The 26243-nt window shown below is 43.2% G+C and overlaps 1 protein-coding gene across 2 annotated transcripts in view; it reads left to right on the plus strand.

Moving 5' to 3' along the window:
* Positions 1-26243, plus strand: part of LOC140726653 (sestrin-3-like) — a 128241-nt gene that overhangs the window by 81377 nt on the left and 20621 nt on the right. For both annotated transcript variants that reach the window (XM_073043312.1, XM_073043313.1), the window contains one exon: positions 3329-3476. In XM_073043312.1, the coding sequence (XP_072899413.1) occupies positions 3329-3476 (148 nt within the window). The remainder of the gene's footprint in view (positions 1-3328; positions 3477-26243) is intronic.

Consider the following 26243-nt stretch of genomic DNA (forward strand, 5'->3'; position numbering starts at 1 on the left):
ACCTTCCAAATAGTCCCCAGAAACACCAACCAATGGTGTTCTGCTGTCATCCCTGCTAGGGCCCTCTTCCAAATAACTTCGGCCAGCTCCTCTCGCTTGCCTCTAATTTGCTTTATTCCATTGCAACGCTGATACATCTAACTTTATCTTCTGCCTCTCAAACTGCAGGGTGAATTCTATCATATTGTGATCACTGTCTCCTAATGGTTCCTCTACCCTCAGCTTCCTAATCAAATTAGGGTGATTACACAACACCCAATCCAGAATTACCACATGCTGCTCTGTAACGCCACCTTGCAGGCATCCTGCAACTTCCCTCTCTTGGGATCCGGTGCCAATCTGATTTTCCTAATCTACCTGTATATTGAAATCCCCCATGACTATCGTAACATTATCCTCCTCGTATTTTCTGTTGAAATTTATATCCCACATACTGGCCACTGTTCATGGGCCTGTATATAACTCCCAACTGGGTCTTTTTACCCCTGCAGTTTCTTAACTCTCCCCACAAGGATTCTACATCTTCTGATTTTATGTCTCCTCTTTCTTAAGATCTGATTTTTTTTTTACCAACAGAGCCACCCCACCCCCTTTGCCTACTTGCCTGTCCATTAGGCTCTGAACTATGGTTTTCTTTCAGCCACGTCTCAGTGATGCCCACGGCACCATATCTGCCATTCTCTAGCTGTGCTACAAGAGCATCTATTCTATTCCAAATACTGAGTACATTCAAATATAATATCCTCAGTCCTGTGTTCATCACCCTTTTTGATTTTAAGTAGAGGCATTGTGCTAACTCCTGTCAAATAGTGAGTAAAATAAAAAGTTAGAGATTGAAGTTGGGCACAATCATAAGCAACTGTGACAGAAGAGGAAGTTGCGTTCACTTAGGGTCGATCTAAACCAATATCAAGGCATGAGTCACGTAGAACTTGTAGTGCATGCTGCCTTATTTTTGTGTGATTGGAATTGAATAGTTGGTCCCATTTGTCCTGGTGCAGGGAAAGTAAAGATAATGAGTCATGAATTCTTTACCAAAGTGAACGTGAAATTGAAAAACTGGTCTTTCTTGTCTTGGGGTAGAAAAGGCCAAGATGAATTTCAGGAATCATGAATTATTTTCTAAGGCAAATATGAAATCTATTTTCCCTGATTGAATCGTTAATAAATCACCATCTTAAATTTGGATTTGAGGATAGAATTAAGAAGTTTCCAGGAGAAGTCATGTGAGGTTGGAATCCTTCTTACAAAAAGTTGTTATAACAGTTATTTTTAGCTGTCCTAAGAACATTGGGTCTATAGGAACAAAAATAGGCCACTTGGCCCCTTGAGAGTGCTATGCCGTTCAATACGTTCATGGCTGATCACCTCTGCCCACCTGTCCACTGTTAGGTTTTGTAACTTCAAAACATTAAACTGATTTAAGGGAAGACACTGGAGTCGGGGAATACAGGTCAAACTTCAAGCTTACTTTAAGTGTTGTGTGCATGTATCACTTGGTAGCGTGATGACGTATGCGACTCACATATTTATAAATATAACCCGTAATGAATGTTTAGACAAACATGAATGCTTAATCAAACTATGTATGCACAAGATTACCAAAATATTAAATACACAACACCCACTCATGCAACTATAGTGTGTGTGTACACACACACACACACACACCATTTCCCCCCCCCCCCCCCCATTTCCACTTCCTGCCGTTTTCACCTCTAACTAATCTTTGCACTCTTGTTCTCACACCAGTCTCCACCCTCTCCTCTGATCAATCCCTTCCTGCTGCAGGCTGTTGAAGAGCAAAAACTGAGCATGCAATTTGAACAGAGATCGAGGTGCAAAGCCAGGATTTCCAAATATACATGGATTGTTATTTGTGTTTAAAATATAGGTACTTCAAGATGTTGTCCAAAACAACTACAAGCCCCATGCAGCACTGTGCACAAGCTAAAAGGATTTCTAGATCCATGTTTTCAATTGTGAGATGTGATCGCACTCTGCCTTCCTCGTAACAGCTGACATTGTTTAGATTCCGGACGAGAGGGAGCCAAGAGATGATCCTGATGCTGAAATGTAGATCCCTTTGGAACATATGATGTCTTTTCCCAAATGGAGCCACCACCTCTGGGCAAACTGCACTCGGCAACTGCAGCATTTGATTTTAAGTGATGGAAACCATAGGCTAGTGGAAATAGGTGTATACAATATTATAAAGGATAGAGATGTGTTGGCGCGTGGCCTAGTGGGCAAGGCATTAGACTAGTAACCTGAAAGTCACTGGTTCGAGCCTCAGCTGAGGCAGCGTGTTGTGTCCTTGAGCAAGGCACTTAACAACACATTGCTCTGCGACGTCACCGGTGCCAAGCTGCATGGGTCCTAGTGCCCTTCCCTTGGACAACATCGGTGGCGTGGAGAGGGGAAGGCCTGCAGCTCGGGCAACTGCTGGTCTCCCATACAAGCCTGCCCAGGCCTGCGCCCTGGAAACTCCAGGCGCAGATCCATGGTCTCTCGAGACCGACGGATGCCACCATTATAGAGATGGTAAGGTGTGATTTGTACAAAATTATGAGGGGCATTGTTAGGGTAAATGCAAGCAGGCTTTTTCCACTGCGGTTTGGTGAGACTAAAACTGGAGGTTAAGGGTGAAAGGTGGAAAGTTTAAGGGGAGGATGGGGGAGCTTCTTCATGCAGAGAGTGAGAGTGGGAGTGGAATGAGCTGCCAGTCCAAGTGGTACATGAAGCTCAATCTCAGTGTTTAAGAGAAGTTTGGATAGGTACATAAATCGTATAGAGTATGGAAGGCTGTGGTGCCGGTGCAGGTTACTAGGAGTAGGCAGTTTAAATGGTTCAGCATGGACTAGATGGGCTGAAGTGCCTGTTTCTGTGCTGTACTTTTCTATGACTGATGCATTCATTAGTCAACTTATGAACATAGATGGCTGTTCAATTTCAAGGACAATTGCCAAAAGGGACAAAATCCAACCCTATATGCTTATTTTCCATCTCAATCTGAAACTGAAAAGAAGACAAAATAGTAAGGATTAGAAAGATGCATGTAAATCATGACAGAAAAAGAAAGCTGAACTCTTTCGTAAAGCAAAGCTTGTGATCTGAATATGATCTCTTGGGATGTAGTGATTTTCACAATATATTTTCACATCTCCTTGGCCATGATTATGCTTTACGATGGTCTGCTTCGGGGCAATATTCTCCATTGTGCACTCTTCCTTTAGCGCTGTATGCAGGGGAACCCGTAAGAACTGACTGTGTGCGTGCGTGCGTGTGCTCTTTTACACTAACATATGATCAATTTATGGCTCTGTAGACTTCTGACTCGGTCTGTGAATTGGAGGCTCTGATGGAGAGGATGAAGAGACTCCAGGAGGAGAATGAAGAGGAAGAGGCGTCACAGGAGGAGATGGCAACACGTTTTGAAAAAGAGAAAAAGGAGAGTCTTTTGGTAGTCACTGGAGGTAATTCAAACCTAACTTCCAACCTCATATTAATCTTCAAATTCTACAATTCTGCATCAAATCTTGCCACCGCTGATAAAAACTATATGCGGCCGAGTTATCATGAAACAGGAAAGGAGATACTCAGGCTCGGGTGACAGTTAGCAAACTCCATTCGTTTTGCTCGTTTACCATCAGCTTGCAAGTTTTTTTTCCTTTTCAGGTACAAATCCGATTCCCTATTTGAAAATTTAGCATCTGCTTCCCCTGCTCAGCAATGGATTCCATATCAGGAGAACTTGCTGGTCACATTAACAAAGGGACACTTTAACTTTGATTATTTGGCTTCCTGGTTACTGACCTCCGCAAGGAAACAGCTGTCAAAATTTATGTAAATGATTAGAAGGGAGATAAAACAATAGATGACATTTATTTAGTAAGGCAGAAATCATGTAACAATGTAAACAAAAATACTGACAGTTGGGTGGCTTTAATTAGTGAATAATGGAGTACTCGGTTCCACTCAGCTCCTCAGTTAATGAAGCTAGGCCTGGACAACATTCAGGATGGACTAACTAGTTGAGAGGAACTCGTGCCGGAAGAGCACTAGTAAAATGCCATCAGAAGACATGGTCCTCGAGAAGTGAGGACAATATTTCATGAACTAGTGACTTTTAAAGACAATACGTTATTAATCCCCCATCAATGTGCTGGAGGTCACCATTGACCAACCACACATACACCACAGTTATAAAAACCAAGACCTGAAACCCCACACATCCTTTCTTTCCACCACAAGACTTATTAGGGGTGTGTTAAGACAATAGACAGTAGGTGCAGGAGTAGGCCATTTGGCCCTTCTAGCCAGCACCACCATTCACTGTGATCATGGCTGATCATACACAATCAGTACCCCGTTCCTGCCCTCTCCCCATATCCCTTGAAACGTTGGAACGTGCTTCATTTATGCAAGTGAGTGCTTCTCCAATACTTAAATGGTTATATTGCAGGTCGGTGGGACTAGGTGAGAGTAAGTGTTCGGCACGGACTAGAAGGGCCAAGATGGCCTGTTTCCATGCGGTAATTGTTATATGGTTACTTAAATTTCAAAGCAAGTCTCATTCCACCTAACACGTTTGACAATTTCCAACCTCTGCCGCTGGCGTGCTCAAGCTGCAGTGCCGCACTATAGCATCTTCAACAATATCTCCAAAACCTGCCGCCTCCACTGGTTAGCATCAGTGGAGGACATCAGATTACTACCGTAGATTCCGGACTACAGAGCGCACCTGATTAAAAGCCGCTGGCTCTAATTTTAGAAAGAAAATCAATTTTTTACTTGTACAGGCCGCACCGGATTTTCGGCCGCAGGTGTCCCACGTTGTAATATGAGATATTTACACAGAAAGATATTACACGTGAGGATTTTTTAACTTTTAATTAAATCCATATGGTAACATAAACAAATACATATTGCAAATGCTTTTTTTCGAACCGTGCCTGTAACGCGGCTACTTTTAAATATACGTTGCGTATACTTTTTTACTGAACAACATTCCAATATCTCCTAGCGACTGGTAAAAATATATATACTGCAGCCTACCAGGAAAAGTTATTGATCGCCTTTAACTTAAAAGCAGCGTTTTCGCTCGGGTCTGACGCGATCGGGTCTAATCGGGTCTGACGCGCTTGCGTAACGCGATCGGGTCTAATCGGGTCTGATGCGCTCGGGTCTGACGCGCTTGCGTAACGCGATCGGGTCTAATCGGGTCTGATGCGCTCGGGTCTGACGCGCTTGCGTAACGCGATCGGGTCTGACGCGCTTGCGTAACGCGATCGGGTCTAATCGGGTCTGACGCGCTCGGGTCTGACGCGCTTGCGTAACGCGATCGGGTCTAATCGGGTCTGGTGCGCTCGGGTCTGACGCGCTCGGGTCTTGCTTTTCTTCGAGTATTTTCCATGTTGATGTGGGTGTGTACAAATGACTGATTTACAATAATTTAATTGTGAAAGTGCGCTTGATTTATCGTACAATTTCATTGGACCTCTGTGAACTACTCATCAATTTTATTGGTCTACTGTTACGAGGCAAAATGTTTACGAGGCGGCATGAAAAAAAACCATGTATTAGCTGCTCTGGATTAAAGGCCGCAGAGTTCAAAGCTGTTCAAAATGTGGGAAAAAAGTAGCGGCTTATAATCCGGAATCTACGGTAATATCTACCAATTCTGCTCCAAATTGCATACCTCCTCATGCTGATTCAGTCACCATACTTATTGGTCCTTTTAAACCCTGGATGTCTTTGTCTATCAGAAATGCAGCAGTTTTTATCAGAGTTTGAGCAGTTCAAGAAGGTAGCCCATTATCTGGGCCTCCAGGATACTGAAGAGAGATATTTAATGTTGATCTTGCCATCAACTCTCATTTGCCTTGAGGAGCATTTTTTTAAAAAAAAGCACATTTGTGTTATTAAAATGATCGTTTCTCAATTGACAGTCTATAGAATTAAGCCAATTATCACCATTATGTAAATTATTGGGAACAGAATAAAAAGGCATTTGTATATTAATTTCAAAACACTGCTTTAAATTGTCATGTTGTTTTAGATTCACCTAACCTCTATATCAGCTTGCAATGGAACACTGTCATCATTTAGTGACAAAATACACACGGTGTTTGTACTTAACTCGTTTAAAACCCTGCCACATATTTTATTAAATGGTGAATAGGTTATGAACTTCAGCACCTTGAATTAAATATAAAACTGTTTCCTTTCACTGATTAGACTTTATTCAGTGAATTGCTGAGCCAAATTGGTCAAGATGTACCAAGGTTTGATCAGCAATTGACTTCAGAACACCTGACCTCTGATGCAGAGGTCAGAAAACTGTCAACTATTGGAACTGTATGCCTCTGTAAGTCTGTCTATGGCATTGCTGCAGTATTGTTGTTGATATCCTAACAGACTTAAGCTGATTAAATTCCAAGAGCCTTAAGTGTATCCCAGGCTATTTTAGGAGGGAAAAGGGATGAGATTGCTGGGCCTCTGACAGAAATTTTCAAATCTTCTTCCTTGGCCACAGGCAAAGTGCCAGATGACTGAAGTTCAGTAGTTGAGGTAGTTTTTATTCGAGGGGACAGCTAGGTAATTACAGGCCAGTAAATCTAATATCAGTGATAGTAAACTACTTTGAAAGAAGAATGCAAGGAACAGGATTAATCTGTACTCAGAAAGATGGGCGTTATACAAGGATCAAGAGCATGGTTTAATTAAGGAAGATATTGCACAATGAACTTGATTGGATTTTCAAAGAGGTCACCAAGTGTGTGGATGTGAAAAGTATAGTTGATGTATGGTAATCATTCATGGATTTAAGTAAGGCCTTTGTCACTTGGGAGATAGGAGATTGGTCTCGAGATGAGGGCCCATGGGATCCAGGACAATTAAGTAAATTGGATCTAAAATTGGCTTGGCGATGGGAGGTAGAGGATGACGGTGGAGGGTTGATCTGCAGTTTAAAACCTGCTGTTGATGTTCAGGGATGTGCTGTTTCTTGTACGAGTCATTAATCTGGAGAAAGAGCAGGAAGTGTAATCAGTAAGATCACCTGAGGAGACAAACTGATGGTGCTTTTTCTAGGGAGGAGGGTGTTCTTTGGCTAAAGAATAATTATTGATGAGTTGGTAAGATGGTGAAAGCAATGGCAAATGAGACAATATGCTCAGAATTACTGAGGAACCCCACAATGCTGGTTTGTGTGCTTAAGGATCCTAGTGCAGATGATGTTGCTCGGGAGTAGGGAAGTGGTAGTGCAAGACTATAAAACATTAGTTTGCCCACTGTTATTTTCTGATCGCCAGGCTTGAGGAAGAACGTGTTTATGCTGGGTATTCATCTGGGTCATTGCCTGGGATGGAGAATTTTGCTTATGAAGATAACCTGACCAGACAGAGTGAATGGTCCTTGGAGCAGGCAAGGCTAAGGGGATTGAAGTATACACAATGATGAGAGGCATAGATGGGGTAGTTACTGGGAAGCATCTCCCCTTAGTAAGTATATCTATAACCAGAGGGCAAATGTTTAAGTCAAGAGATGAGATTTAGAGGTGATTTTAAGAATAGATGGTTGAAATCTGGAACACATTGCCTGAGGGAGTGGTGGAGTCGGGTACTTTACAAGGATGATTTACAATGTCCTTGGATAAACATTTGAAAAAGCTCTTGCATGGAATGCTACAGGCTAGTTGCTGGAAATGGGTTTAGTACAGATGAGTATTTGATGGCAGGCACAGATACCATGGCCATAGGGCTAGTTTTCTCGGCGTATAACTGAACTTTTATAGTTGAGTAGCATTCTCATGTGAGAAGGATCCTAACATCCTTGTGCATGTTTCCTCTTCCCCCGTCTAACTCCTAAGAGAAGATCTAATGCCATGTAGCGGTGTGCTACACGCAGCGCTGTAATAACGACACAGAGTCAGTAAACTGCAGTTAAAGAAGATTTTATTCGAGCTTCGCTTTAAAGCCTCCCTGATCCCGCCCTCCCCGGGCACGGATGCTGTAGGAGGCACGTATTCACAGTCCCCCGCGGGCTTTTCCCTTTGTTGGTGAGGCAGACCCGGCGCCCTTTTGGGACTGGTCTTTATGCCGGCGCGCTGGCTATTTGTGAGCCGGTTCGAGTGCGCTAGGAAGTGGGTTGCCACAGCCATATGATTTTGAAGAACTGTCATACACATGGCGATCATTTTCATTGTTACTTTTAAGTAACATAAGTAACATATTTAATATGTTATTTAAGTAACGTATTTCCATTTGTTACTTCCAAGGCTTTTAGCAGTGTCATTACTTACTTTTTTCTAAGGTGTAGCAATATTTTTAATTGCTCTTATACTCCTTGCAAGACCATAAAATGGGAGTAAAACTGATGCAAAATGATCTTCTGAAATATCTCGTTTACTTGCAGATTTGTAAGGTATCTGTCTCATGGCAGTTAAAACATACTCTGAACAAGATCCTACTCGATTGTGTAGAAGAGAGTTGTAGGCTCCATAAAATATTTATTGTTCCATAAACTTAGAACGTTTCTTATTACTTGACAGGAGCTTTGTTGAATTGTTTTATTTTTCTGATAATCCATGGAAATTCCAGAGTTGTTACCCCATTTAGGAGAAAATAGAGTGCAATCAGACCCCACTTGGAGTACTGTGCTCAGTTCTGGTCGCCTCACTACAGGAAGGATGTGGAAACTATAGAGAGAATGCAGAGGAGATTCACAAAAATGCTGCCTGGATTGGGGAGCATGCCTTATGAGAATAGGTTGAGTGAATGCGACCTTTTCTCCTTGGAGCAGCGAAGGATGAGAGGTGACCTGATAGAGGTGTATAAGATGATGAGAGACATTGATCATGTGGATAGTCAGAGGCTTTTTCCCAAGGCTGAAATGGCTAGTACAAGAGAGCACAGGTTTAAGGTGCTTGGAAGTAGGTACAGAGGAGATCTCAGGGTAAGTTTTTTTTTACGCAGAGAGTGGTGAGTGCATGGAATGGGCTGCACCGGTGACAGTGGTGGAGGTGGATTCAATAGGGTCTTTTAAGAGGCTCCTGGATAGGTACATGGAGCTTAGAAAAATAGAGGGCTATGGGTAACCCTAGGTAACTTCTAAAGTAAGTACATGTTCGGCACAGCATCGTGGGCGGAAGGGCCTGTATTGTGCTGTGGGTTTTCTGTGTTTCTTTAATTGCATGAACTATGCCCAACTAGAATGGTACCTTCTGAACTCAAACAAAACGTAGCTTTTATAGTGAATACATGGAAAGATTGAATAGCTTTCTCATGAACATCAGATGTAGATTTAGAGATATCCCAGGATAACATATGAAAAGGGTCAGATATGATGTGATTCCCTAAATCACACATCATATTTACATAAATGATTCACTTTAAGATGGTATGTGGGAGACATGATCATGGTATATTTATCTCTCCGTTGAGAATAATGAATCCCAGGCATAATGTCAGTCAATAGTATTAGAATACACTTTATAATGTCCAGTAGTTGTCAATTTATTTAAAATCCTCTGGGTGGTTAGTAATTTGCTCATTGTAGTCCAGCTGTGTAGGCATTTGTGCAAGAGGTTACTAACACACTAACTACAGTGCTTGTTGTCACTGGGCACCACTTCAGCTCGCTTGCAGTGACTAACGCCGCTTGTAGTGACTGTTGTATCCCCACTTACTTTTCCCTTCTCTTTGTACTGGTAATTAACAGTGCTTGATAAGGACTTACCCATCCAGCTCCCAGTGGTTCCTTGTGTGGTTCCTTAATCAGGACCCACTTGCCAGAAATCAGGGTGTGTCCTCCTCCTGTTGGATCACTGCAAATGGCAGAAACTGTTGAGATGCAGACTGGACAGCTTGGGTTAATTTCACACAATAGTTAACATAATGTCTGTATCGACCTCTCTGAGATCGCGAGTTCCCAACAGGAACATAGGATGCCCTGTTACCACCTCAAATGAACCTGGTTTAGTTTTCGTGTTTGGGGCTGCTCTGACCATGGGAGGAGCCATGTGCCTTGCTCGTGATGCTCAGTCATTGTTTGATGGGCCCATTCATTTGTTTGACGTCCTGATGACTCTGAGTGATGTGGACAACAAAAAGACCATTCAGTGTTGTATCAGTCGACTGAATTCTGATAAATACTCCGAGTGAAAAGTGTTCCTTCGTCAAAGTCGATGTAACATGGCGATCCCCATTTAGGAATATAGTCCGTGATCAGAGGCTTTGCTGTGTGTGGCAGTAGCTTTCTATGCTGGAATAGCCTCCACCCTTCTTGAAAACTTGTCTTCTATTACCCTGGACAGTTTGGCAAAGTAATGTAGTCCACTTGTAGATATAAAAATGGACCAGGTTGGGCAGGAGTACTTAATTGTGGTAGCTTTCTTGCTGCTCCAGGTCTCGTTCTGCACCTTTCAAATGCCTGTGCTTTGAACTTTGGATTCCACTGCCACTGGGAGAATCAGTTGATCATCTTTTCCATTCTTTGTGTCCTAGGGAGTATATTTGCCATGCCAGATAAGGGAGCAACGTAGTTGGAGCTACAAGTCTATGACTAGTGGCATATCTCCATACTCCATCACTGTTTAATTTCCCACCATTCTCCATCCAGAACCACTTTTCCCAGTTAGAGCATCGTGCTTGCATCTCTCAAGTATCTTGTATGTTCATCTGTGATACAGAGTTCAACTGTGTTTCAGTTGTCTGGTTTGTTATGTATTTTCTCAGTGGTATTTGTACTACTTTTGCCCCTTCCCGTGCTGACCTTTTGCAGTTTCATCTGCAAATGCATTTCCACAGAGTGGCTTTTACATTTTAATACAGCAGCTTCTGATAGCAGTTGTACAACACTCATTAGTTAGTCACAGAGTCATTGAAAAGCACAGCCGAGAAACAGACCCTTCAGCCCATCTAGTCCATGCTGAGCCATTTAAACTGCCTACTCCCATTGACCTGCACCCTGACCATAGCCCTGCGTATCCCTGCCATCCATGTACCAATCCAAACCTCTTCTAAACATTTGAAATCGAGCTCACATGCAGCTCATTCCACTCTCTCACGACCCTCTGAGTGGAGAATATACCTCTTGTTTTCCCCTTAAGCTTTTCACCTTTCACCCTTAACCCAACCCCTAGTTGTAGTCCCACCAACCCCAGAGGAACATGGCCTGTTCGCATTTGCTCTATACTCATAATTTTGAATACTTCTATCAAATCTCCTCTCACTCTTCTGTGTTCTTCTATAAGGAATAAAGCCCTGACCTATTTGATCTTTCCTTATAACTCCAGTCCCAGCAACATCCTTGAAAATTTTCTCTGCATTCTTTCAACCTTATTTACAACTTTCCTGTAGGTAGTTGACAAAAACTGTACACAGTACTCTAAATTAGGCCTCACCAACGTCTTGTACAACTTCAACATAACATCCCACCTCCTGTACTCAATACTTTGATTCAAAGGCCACTGTGCCATGAGATTCCTTGACAATCCTATGCACCTGTGCCACCACTTTCAATGAGTTATGGACATGTTCAGTAGGTATATTTAATGTTAGAGAAATGTAACGCAAAAACAGAGGAGTGCCCCAAAGAATGAATGACAGTTAAAACGTTAGAACTCCAAAGCCCCCCCCCCTTCCCCCCCCATGCACAAGCAGCAGCAGGCAACGATCCCCCTCCCCCACCAGCAAAAAAAGCATTGGCGCCCCCTCCCCCCCCAACTGAGCACTCAAGCATGCAGCAAAGTGTTTCAAGATGTCTTTGTCCTACTGCATTCCTCAGTTCATAGAAACATAGAAAATAGGTGCAGGAGTAGGCCATTCAGCCCTTTGAGCCTGCACCGCCATTCAGTATGATCATGGCTGATCATCCAACTCAGAACCTGTACCTGCTTTCTCTCCATACCCCTGATCACTTTAGCCACAAGGGCCATATCTAACTTCCTCTTAAATATAGCCAATGAACCGGCCTCAACTGTTTCCTGTGGCAGAGAATTCCACAGATTCACCACTCTCTGTGTGAAGAAGTTTTTCCTCATCTCGGTCCTAAAAGGCTCCCCCTTTATCCTTAAACTGTGACCCCTCATTCTGGACTTCCCCAACATCGGAAACAATCTTCCTGCATCTAGCCTGTCCAATTCCTTTAGAATTTTATACGTTTCAATAAGATCCCCCCTCAATCTTCTGAATTCCAGTGAGTATAAGCCTAGTCGATCCAGTCTTTCTTCATATGAAAGTCCTGCCATCCCAGGAATCAATCTGGTGAACCTTCTCTGTACTCCCTCTTTGGCAAGAATGTCTTTCCTCAGATTAGGGGACCAAAATTGCACACAATACTCTAGGTGCGGTCTCACCAAGGCCTTGTACAACTGCAGTAGAACCTCCCTGCTCCTGTACTCAAATCCTTTTGCTATGAATGCCAACATACCATTTGCCTTTTTCACCGCCTGCTGTACCTGCATGCCCACCTTCAATGACTCGTGTACAATGACACCCAGGTCTCGTTGCATCTCCCCTTTTCCTAATCGGCCACCGTTCAGACAATAATCTGTTTTCCTGTTCTTGCAACCAAAGTGGATAACCTCACATTTATCCACATTAAATTGCATCAGCCATGAATTTGCCCACTCACTTAACCTATCCAAGTCACCCTGCATCCTCTTAGCATCCTCCTCACAGCTAACACCACCGCCCAGCTTCGTGTCATCTGCAAACTTGGAGATGTTGCATTTAATTCCCTCATCTAAATCATTAATATATATTGTAAACAACTGGGATCCCAGCACTGAGCCTTGCGGTACCCCACTAGTCACTGCCTGCCATTCTGAAAAGGTCCCATTTACTCCCACTCTTTGCTTCCAGTCTGCCAACCAATTCTCTATACACATCAATACCATACCCCCAATACTGTGTGCTTTAAGTTTGCACACTAATCTCCTGTGTGGGAACTTGTCAAAAGCCTTTTGAAAATCTAAATATACCACATCCACTGGCTCTCCCCTATCCACTCCACTAGTTACATCTTCAAAAATTTCTATAAGATTCGTCAGACATGATTTTCCTTTCACAAATCCATGCTGACTTTGTCCGATGATTTCACCTCTTTCCAAATGTGCTGTTATCACATCTTTGATAACTGACTCTAGCATTTTCCCCAGCACCGATGTCAGACTAACCGGTCTATAATTCCTTGGTTTCTCTCCCTTTTTTAAAAAGTGGGGTTACATTAGCCACCCTCCAATCCTCAGGAACTAATCCAGAATCTAAGGAGTTTTGAAAAATTATCGCTGATGCATCCACTATTTCTTGGGCTACTTCCTTAAGCACTCTGGGATGCAGACCATCTGGCCCTGGGGATTTATCTGCCTTTAATCCCTTCAATTTACCTAACACCACTTCCCTACTAACATGTATTTCCCTCAGTTCCTCCATCTCACTAGACCCTCGGTCCCTTACTATTTCCGGAAGATTATTTATGTCCTCCTTAGTGAAGACAGAACCAAAGTAGTTATTCAATTGGTCTGCCATGTCTTTGTTTCCTATGATCAATTCACCTGTTTCTGACTGTAAAGGACCTACATATGTCTTGACCAATCTTTTTCTTTTCACGTATCTATAAAAGCTTTCACAGTCAGTTTTTATGTTCCCTGTCAGCTTTCTCTCATAATCTTTTTTCCCTTTCCTAATTAAGCCCTTTGTCCTCCTCTGCTGGTCTCTGAATTTATCCCAGTCCTCAGGTGTGCCGCTTTTTTTTGCTAATTTATATGTTTCTTCTTTGGACTTGATACTATCCCTAATTTCCCTTGTCAGCCACGGGTGCACTACCTTCCCTGGTTTATTCTTTTGCCAAACTGGGATGAACAATTGTTGTAGTTCATCCATGCGATCTTTAAATGCTTGCCATTGCATATCTACTGTCAACCCTTTAAGTATCATTTGCCAGTCTATCTTAGCTAATTCACGTCTCATACCTTCAAAGGTACCCTTCTTTAAGTTCAGAACCTTTGTTTCTGAATTAACTATGTCACTCTCCATCTTAATGAAGAATTCCACCATATTATGGTCACTCTTACCCAAGGGGCCTCGCATGACAAGATTGCTAACTAACCCTTCCTCATTGCTCAATACCCAATCTAGAATGGTCTGCTCTCTAGCTGGTTCCTCGACATGTTGGTTCAGAAAACCATCCCGCATACATTCCAAGAAATCCTCTTCCTCAGCACCCTTACCAATTTGGTTCACCCAATCTATATGTAGATTGAAGTCACCCATTATAACTACTGTTCCTTTATTGCACGCATTTCTAATTTCCTGTTTAATGCCATCCTCAACCTCACTACTACTGTTAGGTGGCCTGTACACAACTCCCACCAGCGTTTTCTGCCCATTAGTGTTATGCAGCTCTACCCATATTGAGTCCACATCCTCCAGACTAATGTCCTTCCTTTCTATTGCATTAATCTCCTCTCTAACCAGCAATGCTACCCCACCTCCTTTTCTTTCTTGTCTATCCCTCCTGAATATTGAACATCTCTGGATGTTGAGCTCCCATCCTTGGTCACCCTGGAGCCATGTCTCTGTGATCCCAACTATATCATATTAATAACTACCTGCACATTCAATTCATCCACCTTGTTACAAATGCTCCTCGCATTGACACACAAAGCCTTCAGGCTTGTTTTTACAACACTCTTAGCACTTATACAATTATGTTGAAAAGTGGCTCTTTTTGCTTTTTGCCCTGGATTTGCCTGCCTGCCACTTTTACTTTTCACCTTACTACTTTTTGCTTCTACCCTCATTTTACACCCCTCTGTCTCTCTGCACTTGTTCCCATCCCCCTGCCACATTAGTTTAAATCCTCCTGAACAGCAGTAGCAAACGCTCCCCCTAGGACATTGGTTCCAGTCCAGCCCAGGTGCAGACCGTCCTGTTTATACCGGTCCCACCTCCCCCAGAACTGGTTCCAATGCCCCAGAAATTTGAATCCCTCCCCCTTGCACCATTTTTCAAGCCGCGTATTCATCTGAAATATCCTCCTATTTCTACTCTGACTAGCACGCGGCACTGGTAGTAATCCAGAGATTATTACCTTTGTGGTCCTACTTTTTAGTTTATTTCCTAACTCCCTAAATTCACCTTGTAGGACCTCATCCCGTTTTTTACCTATATTGTTGGTACCTACGTGCACCACGACCACTGGCTATTCACCCTCCCATTCCAGAATGTCCTGCAGCCGCTCAGAGACATCCTTGACCCTTGCACCAGGGAGGCAACATAACATCTTGGAGTCTCGTTTGCGGCCGCAGAAACGCCTATATATTCCCCTTACAATCAAATCCCCTATCACTATAGCTCTCCTACTCCTTTTCCTTCCCTCCTGTGCCGCAGAGCCACCTATGGTGCAATGAACTCGGCTGCTGCTGCCTTCCCCTGATGAGACATCTCCCCCAACAGTATCCAAAACAGTATATCTGTTTAGGAGGGAGATGACCTCAGGGGACTCCTGCACTACCTGCCTACTGCTACGCTGTCTAGTGGCCACCCCTTCCCTTTCTGCCTGTGTAGCCAACTCACTGAACGTGCTATTCACGACTTTCTCAGCATCGCGGATGCTCCAGTATGAATCCAATCGCAGCTCCAGATGCTCAATGCGGTCTGCCAGAAGCCGCAGTTGGGCACACTTCCTGCACACATAGTCATCAGGGACACTTGAAGTATCCCTGATTTCCCACATGCTGCAGGATGAACAAACCATGAGGCCGATCTCAGCTGCCATGACCTACCCAATACTTGCCTCAACTTTTGAAACTTTCTCCTTTGAAAGGAACTTACCCGGCCTTACCTCACTTGGCGTGAAGCTCGCCCTCAGCCCCTCGAGACAAAGCCTTCCTACTCTGTCTCCCACTACTTCGTCGCCTGCTCCATCTACCGTTCTCTTTAAATACTCCCACTGCCTCACGGTCCGACTTACCCACGCTTGCGCAGTCATGCCCCCGTTAAACTGCCGAAGAAAATGACCTACTTCCACAAACTGTTCTCTTTAAATACTCACACTGCCTCACGGTCCGACTTACACGTGCTTGCGCAGTCGTGCCCCCCGCAGTAGTTCCCTACCGTTCACTGTGTAAGACCCACCCTGGATGGTCCTACCAAAGTGCCAAACCTCGCACTTGTCTGCTTTAAATTCCATCTGCCATTTTTCAGCCCATTTTTCCATCCAGTCCAGATCCTGCTGCAAGCTCTCATAGCCTTCCTTGCTGTCCACTACACCCACAATCTTGGTGTCATCCCCAAATTTGCTGATCCAGTTAACCACAATTACATCCAGATCATTGATATAGATGACAAACAACAATGGACCCAACACTGATCCCTGTGGCACACCACTAGTCACAGGCCTCCAGTTCTTGTACTAGTTGACCTTTCTTGATCGGAGTTCCTACAGCCAAAAGCATATCGATAATGAGTGTATTAGCTGATCTTCCTTCTGCCAACTTAGTCTTCAGTCAAATTTTTTAGTTCTGCCTGTTGCACAGGGGTACCAGGAGCTGGGCCCCCTGATGCCAACACTTAAGTCCCAGAAACAGCCATTCGAAGTCCTCTCTCAATCATTGAGGAACTGTCAGTATACAGACCTCTGGCAGGATCCTGTCAGTCTCCATGTTCTTGGGTTAACACTGCTATCGTGTGTTTCTCATTGACAGACAGGGTATTGTGGTTCACCTGTGTCAGGTTTGTTTAATACTGGTGAAGTATACACATCACCTTTAAAGTTTGAAACTCTTCTAGTTCTTCATCCAGAGGGTCATCTGAGCACTTGATGCCTTTCAGCAGGTTGTTGAGCAGAAGAATCAGAATTAGGTTTAACATCACCGGCATTTGTTGTCTGTGCAGCAGCGTATTTAATACAATGCAGTACTTAATAACAGAGAAAAATAACATGAATTGCAGTAGATATTTATTAAATTAAGTAGTACAAGAATAAAAACATAAAAACAAATAAATAGAAGTGAGTTAGTGTTTGTGGGTTCAACGTCTATTCAGAAATCAGATGGCAGAGGGAAAGCAGCTGTTCCTGAACTGCATGTGTACCTTCAGGCTCCTGTACCCTCCTTCCTGACGGTAGTAATGAGAAAAGGGGATATCCTGAGCGATGAGGGTCCTTAATGATGGATGTTGCCTTTTTGAGGCATCGTTCCTTGAAGATGTCCTGGACACTGGGGAGGCTAGTGCTCATGATGGACTTGACTAATTTTACAAGCCTCTGCCACTTATTTTGATCCTGTGCAGCAATCTCCCTCCCACACCAGATGGTGATGTAATCACCTAGAACGCTCTCCACGGTACATCTGTAGAAATCTCCGAGTGTAGTTGGTGACGTATCAAATATTCTCAAACTCCTAATGAAATAGAGCCGATGTCATGCTTTCTTTGTAACTGCTGTGATATGTTGGACCCAAGATGGGTCCTCACAGATGTTGACATCCAGGAACTTGAAATTGCTCAATCTTTCCACTTCTGATCCCTCTGGGGACTGGTTCCCTTGTCTTGCCCTTTCTGAGGTCCACAATCAGTTCTTTGGTCTCACTGACATTGAGTGCAAGGTTGTTGCTGTGACCACTCATCTAGCAGATGTATCTCAGTCCTGTACGCCCTCTCGTCGCCATTTGAAATTCTGCCAACAGTAGTTGTGTCATCAGCAAATGTATAGATGGCACGGGTGTAGAGAGAGTAGAGCAGTGAGCTAAGCACACACGTCTGAGGTGCACCAGCGCTGATTGTCAGCGAGGTGGCGATACTATTTCCAATCCACACAGGTAGTGGTCTTCCAGTGAGGAAGTTGTGGATCCAGGTGCAGAGGGAGGTACTGAGGCTCAGGTTTTGGAGCTTATTGGTCAAAGCTGTAGGAATGATTGTGTTGATAAATCTGCCACTAGCTTGTAAGTATGTTATTAGCAATTGTTTCGTCTTCAGTTCTATATGATAGTTTAAAAATGCCAGTATTTCGGCATCTCTGTCATTAGGGCAATTTCCCACACTCTCCTAACAGAGCCCTTTTCTGTGTGTTTTATTGTGCAGTTTATTACAACATTTATTATTCTGATGTGTAACAACTTACAATAAAAAGTGTTGGAATTAACAGAATTGACATCAAATAGTTCAGAAAATTTGTATTTGCCAATCTGGCTCCAAAGACCCAAGAATTCCAGGTTATCTGACTCTTATTTGTATGAGGCAGTGATAATGAGACAATGTATATTTTTCTAAATTAGGCATTGAGAGCTATTTAATGTCGGAGAAAGTGAACAGTATACAACCTGAGATTCTCGCTCTTCACAGACATCCATGAAACAGGAAAAACCCAAAGACTGAATGACAGAAATGTTGGGAACACCCCCCCCCCCACACACAAGTAGCAGCAAAATTATCAGCCACCTCCTTCCCTCTCCCCCCACACACGCATGCAAGCAACAGCAAAGCCCCCAAAGAGACGATGATTTAGAGTCAATCAAAAAACTACTGTCTCATCCCAACACTTCGGCATCTCAGACAGACTCTCTCACACAGTGAGGGCGAGGGAGGTTGCTCCCGCAACAAATGAAAGTGGGAGACCAGCAGCTCCTGCTTCAATGTTACAGTCTTTTGCGATGCTTCTCCGAGCCCCTGACTCGAGGACCGACAGGCTCTCACTCACCATCAAAAGAGAGGGAGAGAGAGGATCACTTGAGTGCAGGGGCTTCCTTCTGACAGCCGTGCACACCGCCTGCTGTCTTGATGTTTCGGTCTCCCACTGCACTTTTGGCGACATTGGTGAGGAGCTAGGTTGTTCATGGGGCCGCTCTCTAAAGGTGCACGTTTTCCAGGCTGCACCTGGCGATATGGAAATGTCAGACTGCATGTTATGTCTGAGAGCGAGGACCCACTGCTCAATGAGAACCAAAGTTTGAGCTGCAGCTGGAGATTATGGACTTGGACAGGACCTCAGCCACGTTGAAAAGAAAAGAGAGACGTGGGAGAAGAAGAATAGGCAATTTTGAGGACGAACTAGAAGAAGTCACCTGAGTCTGCAAAAACCTCTGGCACCATCTTTACATGGCCTGTATAGTTTGACTTTAAGGAATTTGTGTCTCAACAAGTGTGGAGAGTTCTGACACCGTACTTCCCCAGGCCTTTGAGCTAATCAAGGTCCAATCCTTTCCAGCATGGAAGTGATGACCAATTCCACCAGCACATCTGGATCCAGCAGCAAATTGCATTGTAACTGGACATTGCTGGGACCACATTGGTACAAGGGGCTTTGTAAGGAGTCACAACAGCCCAGCAATATTCCAGCATTCATTGCTCTGATTTCTGCTGCGCCGATTTGAAGTGAGTGTTTTGATGGAGCACAGGCTTACTGTCTTCTCAGGAAGACAATGTTTGTCCTCGCTGCTTCTCCCAGTGTCCTTTGCTGTCAGTTGCCAGCTAACATAGTTTCCTGTTACCTGTGAGCTACTCGGTGATCTTGCAAGGTAACTAACAGCTTTCTCTGCTGACCTGCCATGCAACAGCCACTGGGAGAATTCTATAGGAGCAATGGAGCAAGGGAAAGCATTTGGAACATTCATGGATAACCAGGAACAGAATCAGGCCATTTGGCTCATAGTCTGCTCTGCCATTTCATCATGGTTGATGTAATTTTCCTCTCAGCCCCAGTCTCCTGCCTTCTCCCTTTATCCCTTCATGGCCTGACCAATCAACATCTGCCTTAAATATGTGTAAAGACTTTGCCACAGGGAGCTGTGGAGGCAAAGAATTCCACAGATTCACCATCCTCTGGCTACAGAAATTCCGACTCATCTCTGTTCTAGAAGGTTGCCCCTCTATTCTGAGACTCTCTCACCATAGGGAACATCCTCTCCACATCCACTCTACCAAGCCCTTTCACCATTCAATAGGTTTCAATGAGGTCACCCATCATTGTTCTGAATTCTAGTGAATACAGGCCCAGAGCCATTAGACATTCTTCATATGACAAGCCATTCAATCCTGGAATGATTTTCGTGAACCTCTTTTGAACCTTCTCCAGTTTCAGCATCTCCTTTCCAAGGCGAGGGGTCCAAACCTGCTCACAATACTCCAAGTGAGGCCTCACCAGTGTTTTATAAAATTACAACATTACATCACCAGAGGGCATATGTACAAAATTAAGGGAGGGAAGTTTAGGGGAGACATCAGGGGTAAGTTTTTTACACAAAGGGTTGTGAGTGCCTGGAATGACTTGCCAGGGATGGTGGTGGAGGCTAAAACATTAGGGGTATTTAAGAACCTCTTGGACAGGCACATGGATGAAAGAAAAATGGAGGGTTATGGGGTAGTGTGGGTTTAGTACTTTTTTTTAAGGATTATATGGGTCGGCACAACATGGAGGGCTGAAGGGCCTGTACTGTGTATTCTATGGTTCTATCCTTGCTTATATATTCTAGTCCACAGACTCGATCTGCAAATTGCCCTTTAGGGAATCCTGTACAAGGAGTTCCAAATCCCTTCATGCCTCAGATCACATTCTTGTATTTTCTGTCCATTTCTTCTACCAAGGTGCATAACTGTACACTTCCTGATACTGTTTTCCATCTGTCATTTTGTTACCCATTCTCCTGATCTGTCTAAGTCTTTTTGTAGCCTCTCTACTCCCTCAAAACTATCTGTCCCTCCACCTATCTTCATATCGTCTGCAAACTTTGCAACAAAGTCATCAATTCCATCATCCAAATCATTTATGTATAACTTAAGAATAATTGGTTCCAACACAGACCCCTGTGGAACACCACTGGTCACCGGCAGGCTCCCTTTTCCCACTCTTTGTTCCTGCCCATCAGCCATTGCTTCATCCATGCCAGAATCTTTCCTGTAACACCATGGGCTTGTAGCTTGTTAACAGCCTCGTGTGACATCTTGTCAAAGGCCTTCTGAAAGTCCAAGTACGCAGCATCAGCCAATTCTCCTTCAGCTATCCTGTTTGTTACTTCTTCAAAGAAGTCAAACGGATTTGTCAGACAAGATTTTCCCTTGAGGAACCCATGCTGCCTTCGGCCTATTTTATCATTTGCCTTCAACTACTCTGAGACCTCATCCTTAACAATTGACTCCAACATCTTCCCAACCACCGAGGTCAGACTAACTGGCCTATAGTTTCCTTTCTTCTGCCTCTCTCTCTCTTCTTGAAGAGTGGAGTGACACTTTCTAATCTTAAGTTCCTCAAGGACAGTAGGAGCACTGAATAGATCATCTTCCTTCTTAAACACGGCGTTGAGCTTTATGCAGCAGATCTGAGCCGCAATTCCAAGCTGTGCCGGATCCCTCCAGCACGGTCCAGGAGGTGGACAGCATGTCAGCAGGTTCTCGTGTTGCAATCTTTCAACGCAGTGAACACTGACCACAGGAGTCACAAATTTGGAACTGGCAGATAACATTTGTCACTTAGTTTCCACTCTTTGGCAAATCATGGAGGCCACATTTTAAATGGAGCAGCAGGCTGCCAGAGGCTGAAGTGATCGTAGCTGCTGCCAAGATATTGATATCAACCTGTATCGTTTGCTGCAGATATTGATGTGCTGGCTGAAGCTGAGTCAGTAGAATTCCTTTCGATTCCACTGTAAGTCAGAGTTAATGTAAGCTCTGGATAAATTCCGACCCTGTCCCATGTAGAAGCTTGTTAAGTGGGCTTTTCCCACTTGCCTCTGGCTAAGAATAATCAAATGCAGATTGGTTCTGTTTGAAGTTTTAGTGATTTGTTTTGTGTTAGTGATTCGGAGAACTGCAAGATGTTGCAGATATCTTTAGTCACTTGGCTAACATCAGCGATTTGATCATGCACGCAGTGAGTTTCAGAAAAGACTTCTTTTCACTAAAATGTAGATGATTCACTATTATTAATTATTAAAACACATATAATTGCTCCCTCTACACCAATGAACTAAGCTTCGTCAGAGAGCTTTTCTTCCCCCATCTTCCTCCCCTCCAATAGCAGACTATAGGTGGATGCCCTCCACTGTAATGTATTTTCAAAGGGAATTTATTTTAATGCAGTACATTTGGTAAGTGTTGTGCGGGAGTTTGACCAGGACTTTGCGGAGTGGGTCCTGCTACTTACTCAGTGCTTGGTTTCCCCGTTGCCCCTTTGCTTGGCTGCTTCATACCTGAAAGTGTTGAGTAAACAGTCAGACAGAAACACTGGAAGGCCTGGGTATGAGTTTACTTTCTAAGCTATTAATCTTTACAGAATGCTGCTGCACGTCAGAAATAATCACAAACATGCAAGTCTATAAAAAGTCGATTCAAGCTCATTTGAAATTCTTAAATACATTACTTCAAAAACATAATTTTAAAAAATTACTCCCTGCTCCTAACGTGTCCCATTCTTTAAACAAAGTGAAAAATGCTGAAGGTAGTTAATAATTCAGGCAGCATCCATAGAGAGCCTCATTTCAAATCAATGACTTTTTTTGTGCTACAAAAATGAGAAGTCTGAATGCTGAGAAGGAGGCAGGACTTAAGGGTTTGGCTGTCATAAGGTGGAATCTACGTTTTTATTTGTAGTGGATCCTTCAGGTAGGAAATTCAAGTGAACCAAAGAGGAATTTGAAAACGAGACCATTAGACTGTAGATGCTGGAATCTGAAGCAAAATGTAGCAGCTGGAACGGAGATGCAAAATACTGTAGTTATGGAAATCTAATAGCATTTCTAGAGGAAAATAGAGAACAAACTGGAATGGTTGGTTAGCTGAGATCATTGATTAGATTTGGGGAGGGGGGGGGTACGGTAGCATAACAGCGTAACACTATTACATTGCCAGCAACCAGGGTTCTTTTCTGCCGTTGTCTCAAAGGAGTTCATTTATTCACGCATGGGTTGCTCCGGATTCCTCCCACGTTCCAAAGGTGCATGGCTTAGTAGGTCATTTGGCGGCACGGGCTCATTGGGCCAGAATTACTGTTACCGTGCTTTACCTCTAAATAAATGTTAAATCCAAGTGGGAACTGGGGATGCCATTCTTTGAGCTTTGTGTTGGGCTTTGCAACACTGACAGATGAATGAGAAGGAGTGGAATTAGGGACCTGTAACCATCAGGCAGCTGGAGCTTTGGGGCCTTGTGGATTGAACAGGGCTGCAGAGGAGACCACATAATTCACATGCAATCAATGTGTGAAATTGAAATCTGCACGGGCTTTGCCTGCAGAGATTGTTTTGTTCCCTCAGTGGCAGAAAGAGAAGAGGTTAAAGGAAAGATGTTGCATCTCCCACAGTTGTAACGGACAATGCCATTAGAAGGAGTATGTTCAACAAAGATGGAAGATTGAACCATGGAGCACATAAATGGCCCCTTTGGAATGCTGAAAGGGGAAGGGATTGAGGGATTCTGAGCTGTTGGTTACTATGTCAACTACAATATCTAAGCACAATTAAAGAGAATTAGAAATGATACAAACCGAAACTAGGATATTTGATTTGCATTAATGCACGACAACAAATGTGATAGCTGGGGTCCCAGATAACAGCCAAGGTAAATGGCTTTTGTGGCATTGGGATGACTTGCTTTACCAAAGTGCAAATTGATTTATGATGTGGGAGCAGTGGTGGCAACCACAGAGGACTGGTCATATATGGGCTATAATTTCTAAGAAAGTGAAAATAGTCTTCCAACGTTCCAGGAGCACCCCGAGATTGTTGAAACATAAAGAACTCAAATGTTTGGCAGTAAAATCAAAAGTGGAATAAAATGAGCAACTATCCAAAATCCATCCCAAAAATTGTCACTTGGCTTGAACATGTAAACTGCTGTAATTTAACATATTCCTGGTAAGTCCTTTTGTTTTTACACACTTTCTGTACACTACTTTAACTATGTATATACATAGTTAATATAAAAGAATGATGAATTGTTTCACCTCTATATTTCTGAGATATACCAACATAAAATGCCTCATCTGTCTCCTGTCTACAGCATTCCTCTTCCACCTGCACTAGAATACTAGTGCACTTTGGTCACTGATGGCACAATGCTCTTTCACAGATGAATTATTATCATCTGCAGTATCTAGTTCTGACATTAAAACCATTTAAATAAAATGCAAAAAATTATTTCCTTATGCAGAGAGAACTAATTTTACCTGTCTAGAAATGCCAAATAAATGCAAGACTACATGAGTAAATAGCATTGGGAAACGTCTTCACCAGAAACTCTGGAAAAACTTACTGATACTTCAGTTTGGGTGGAGAGAGGACTTGTAAGTAAATTAATTCAAATATTGAATTTTCTGTAAGTTTAAGTAAATGTAAGATGACCAATAGTTAGCAGAGTGATATTGCAGTATCTTAATCTACAAAGTTTAGGACTGAAAGAAGACATTAAGGCTTAAGTTCGCTCTGACAGACAAGGTGATGAAGAATCTCAAGGGCTTCCACAAATATATTAAGAGCAAATGGATAGCAAGGGACAAAATTGCTCCACTTGAAAATCAATGGTTGTCTATGCATGGAGACAAAGAAATGGGGTTGATCTTAAATGGATTTTAAAGCTAGCGGAGTCGAGGGATATGGGGAGAAGGCAAGAACAGGGTACTGATTGTGGATGATAAGCCATGATCACATTGAATGGTGGTGCTGGCTCAAAGGGCTGAATGGCCTACTCCTGCAACTATTGTCTATTGTATTTCCTCGGGCAGTGGACACAGTCTATAGAACGGAGGTAAAACGGTAATGAGATCATGGACCGTATACAGATTACAGAAGAAGAGGTGCTTGCAGATTGATGCAAATTACGGTGGATAAATCCCTAGGGCTTAAGAAGGTGTTTACTTGGACCTTGTGGGAGGCCATTGCATAAATTGCAGGGGCCCTGGCAGAAGTATTCAAAACATTCTTTAGCACAGGCAAGGTGCTAAAGGTCTGGAGGATAGCTAATATTGTAACATTATTCAAGAAAGGCTCTAAGAACAAGCTGGGAAATTATAGGCTGCTGAGCCTAACGTCAAGTGGGTAAGTTAATGGAAGGTATTCTAAGGGACAGGATATATAAATACTTGGATAGACAGGGATAGATTAGGGATAGTTAACTTGTGTGGTATGTCATATCTAACCAATCTTACAAAATTTTTTGAGGAGGTTACCAAGAAAGTTCAAGGAAAGGTTGTGAACATTGTCAAATGCTTTTCTAAACTCCATGTATACAAAGTCCTGCATGGGAGGCTGAATCCGATCACTTGGCATTCAGAATGAGGTAGTAAATTGGCTTCACAGAGACTGTAGATGGTTGTCTCTCTGATTGGAGGCCTTGGGCTTGTGGTGTGCCACAGGATCAGTGTATCAAGAATTTGGACGATCAGGTAAACTGGATCAGCAAATTGCAATTGACATCAAGATTGGGAGCATAGTGTACGGTGAGGAAGGCTATCAAAGCTTGCAGTGGGTTCTGGGCTGGCTGAAAAATGGCAGGTGAAATTTAATGTAGACAAGTGTGAGCTGTTGCACTTTGAAAGGACAAACCAGGGTAGGACTTGCACAGTGAATGGTAGAGCACTGAGGAATGTGGTAGAACAGAGGGATCCTTTAATGCAAATTCATTATTCATTGAAAATGGCATACAGGTGGATAGGATCATAAAGAAAGCTTTTGGCACATTGCCCTTCATAAATCAAAGTATTGAGTACAGGAGATGGGATGTTATGTTGAAATTGTATAAGATTTGCTGAGGCCCAATTTGGAGTATTGTGCACAGTTCTGGTTACCTACCTACAGGAAAGATATCAATAAGATTGAAAGAGTGCAGAGAATATTTACAAGGATGTTTCCTGGAGTTGAAAACCTGAATTATAGGGAAAGGTTTGAATAGGTTAGGACTTCATTTCCTGTACTGTAGGAGAATGAGGAGAGATTTGCAAAATTATGAGGAATATAGGCAGGGTAAAAGCAAGCAGGTTTCTTCCACTGAGGTTGGTTCAGATCAGAATTAGAGGCCATAGGTTAAGGGTGAAAGGTGAAATATTTAAGGAGAACCTGAGGGAGAAATTACTTCACTCAGAAGGTGATGAGAGTGTGGAATGAGCTGCCAGTGTGAATGGTGGATATGGGTTTGATTTCAGCATTTAAGAGATAATTGGATAGAAACATAGAAAACCTACAGCACAATACAGGCCCTTCAGCCCACAAAGTTGTGTCAAACATGTCCCTACCTTAGAAATTACTAGGCTTA

This window comes from Hemitrygon akajei, chromosome 4 (assembly GCF_048418815.1).
Source record: "Hemitrygon akajei chromosome 4, sHemAka1.3, whole genome shotgun sequence".
Classification (NCBI taxonomy): Eukaryota; Metazoa; Chordata; class Chondrichthyes; order Myliobatiformes; family Dasyatidae; genus Hemitrygon; species Hemitrygon akajei.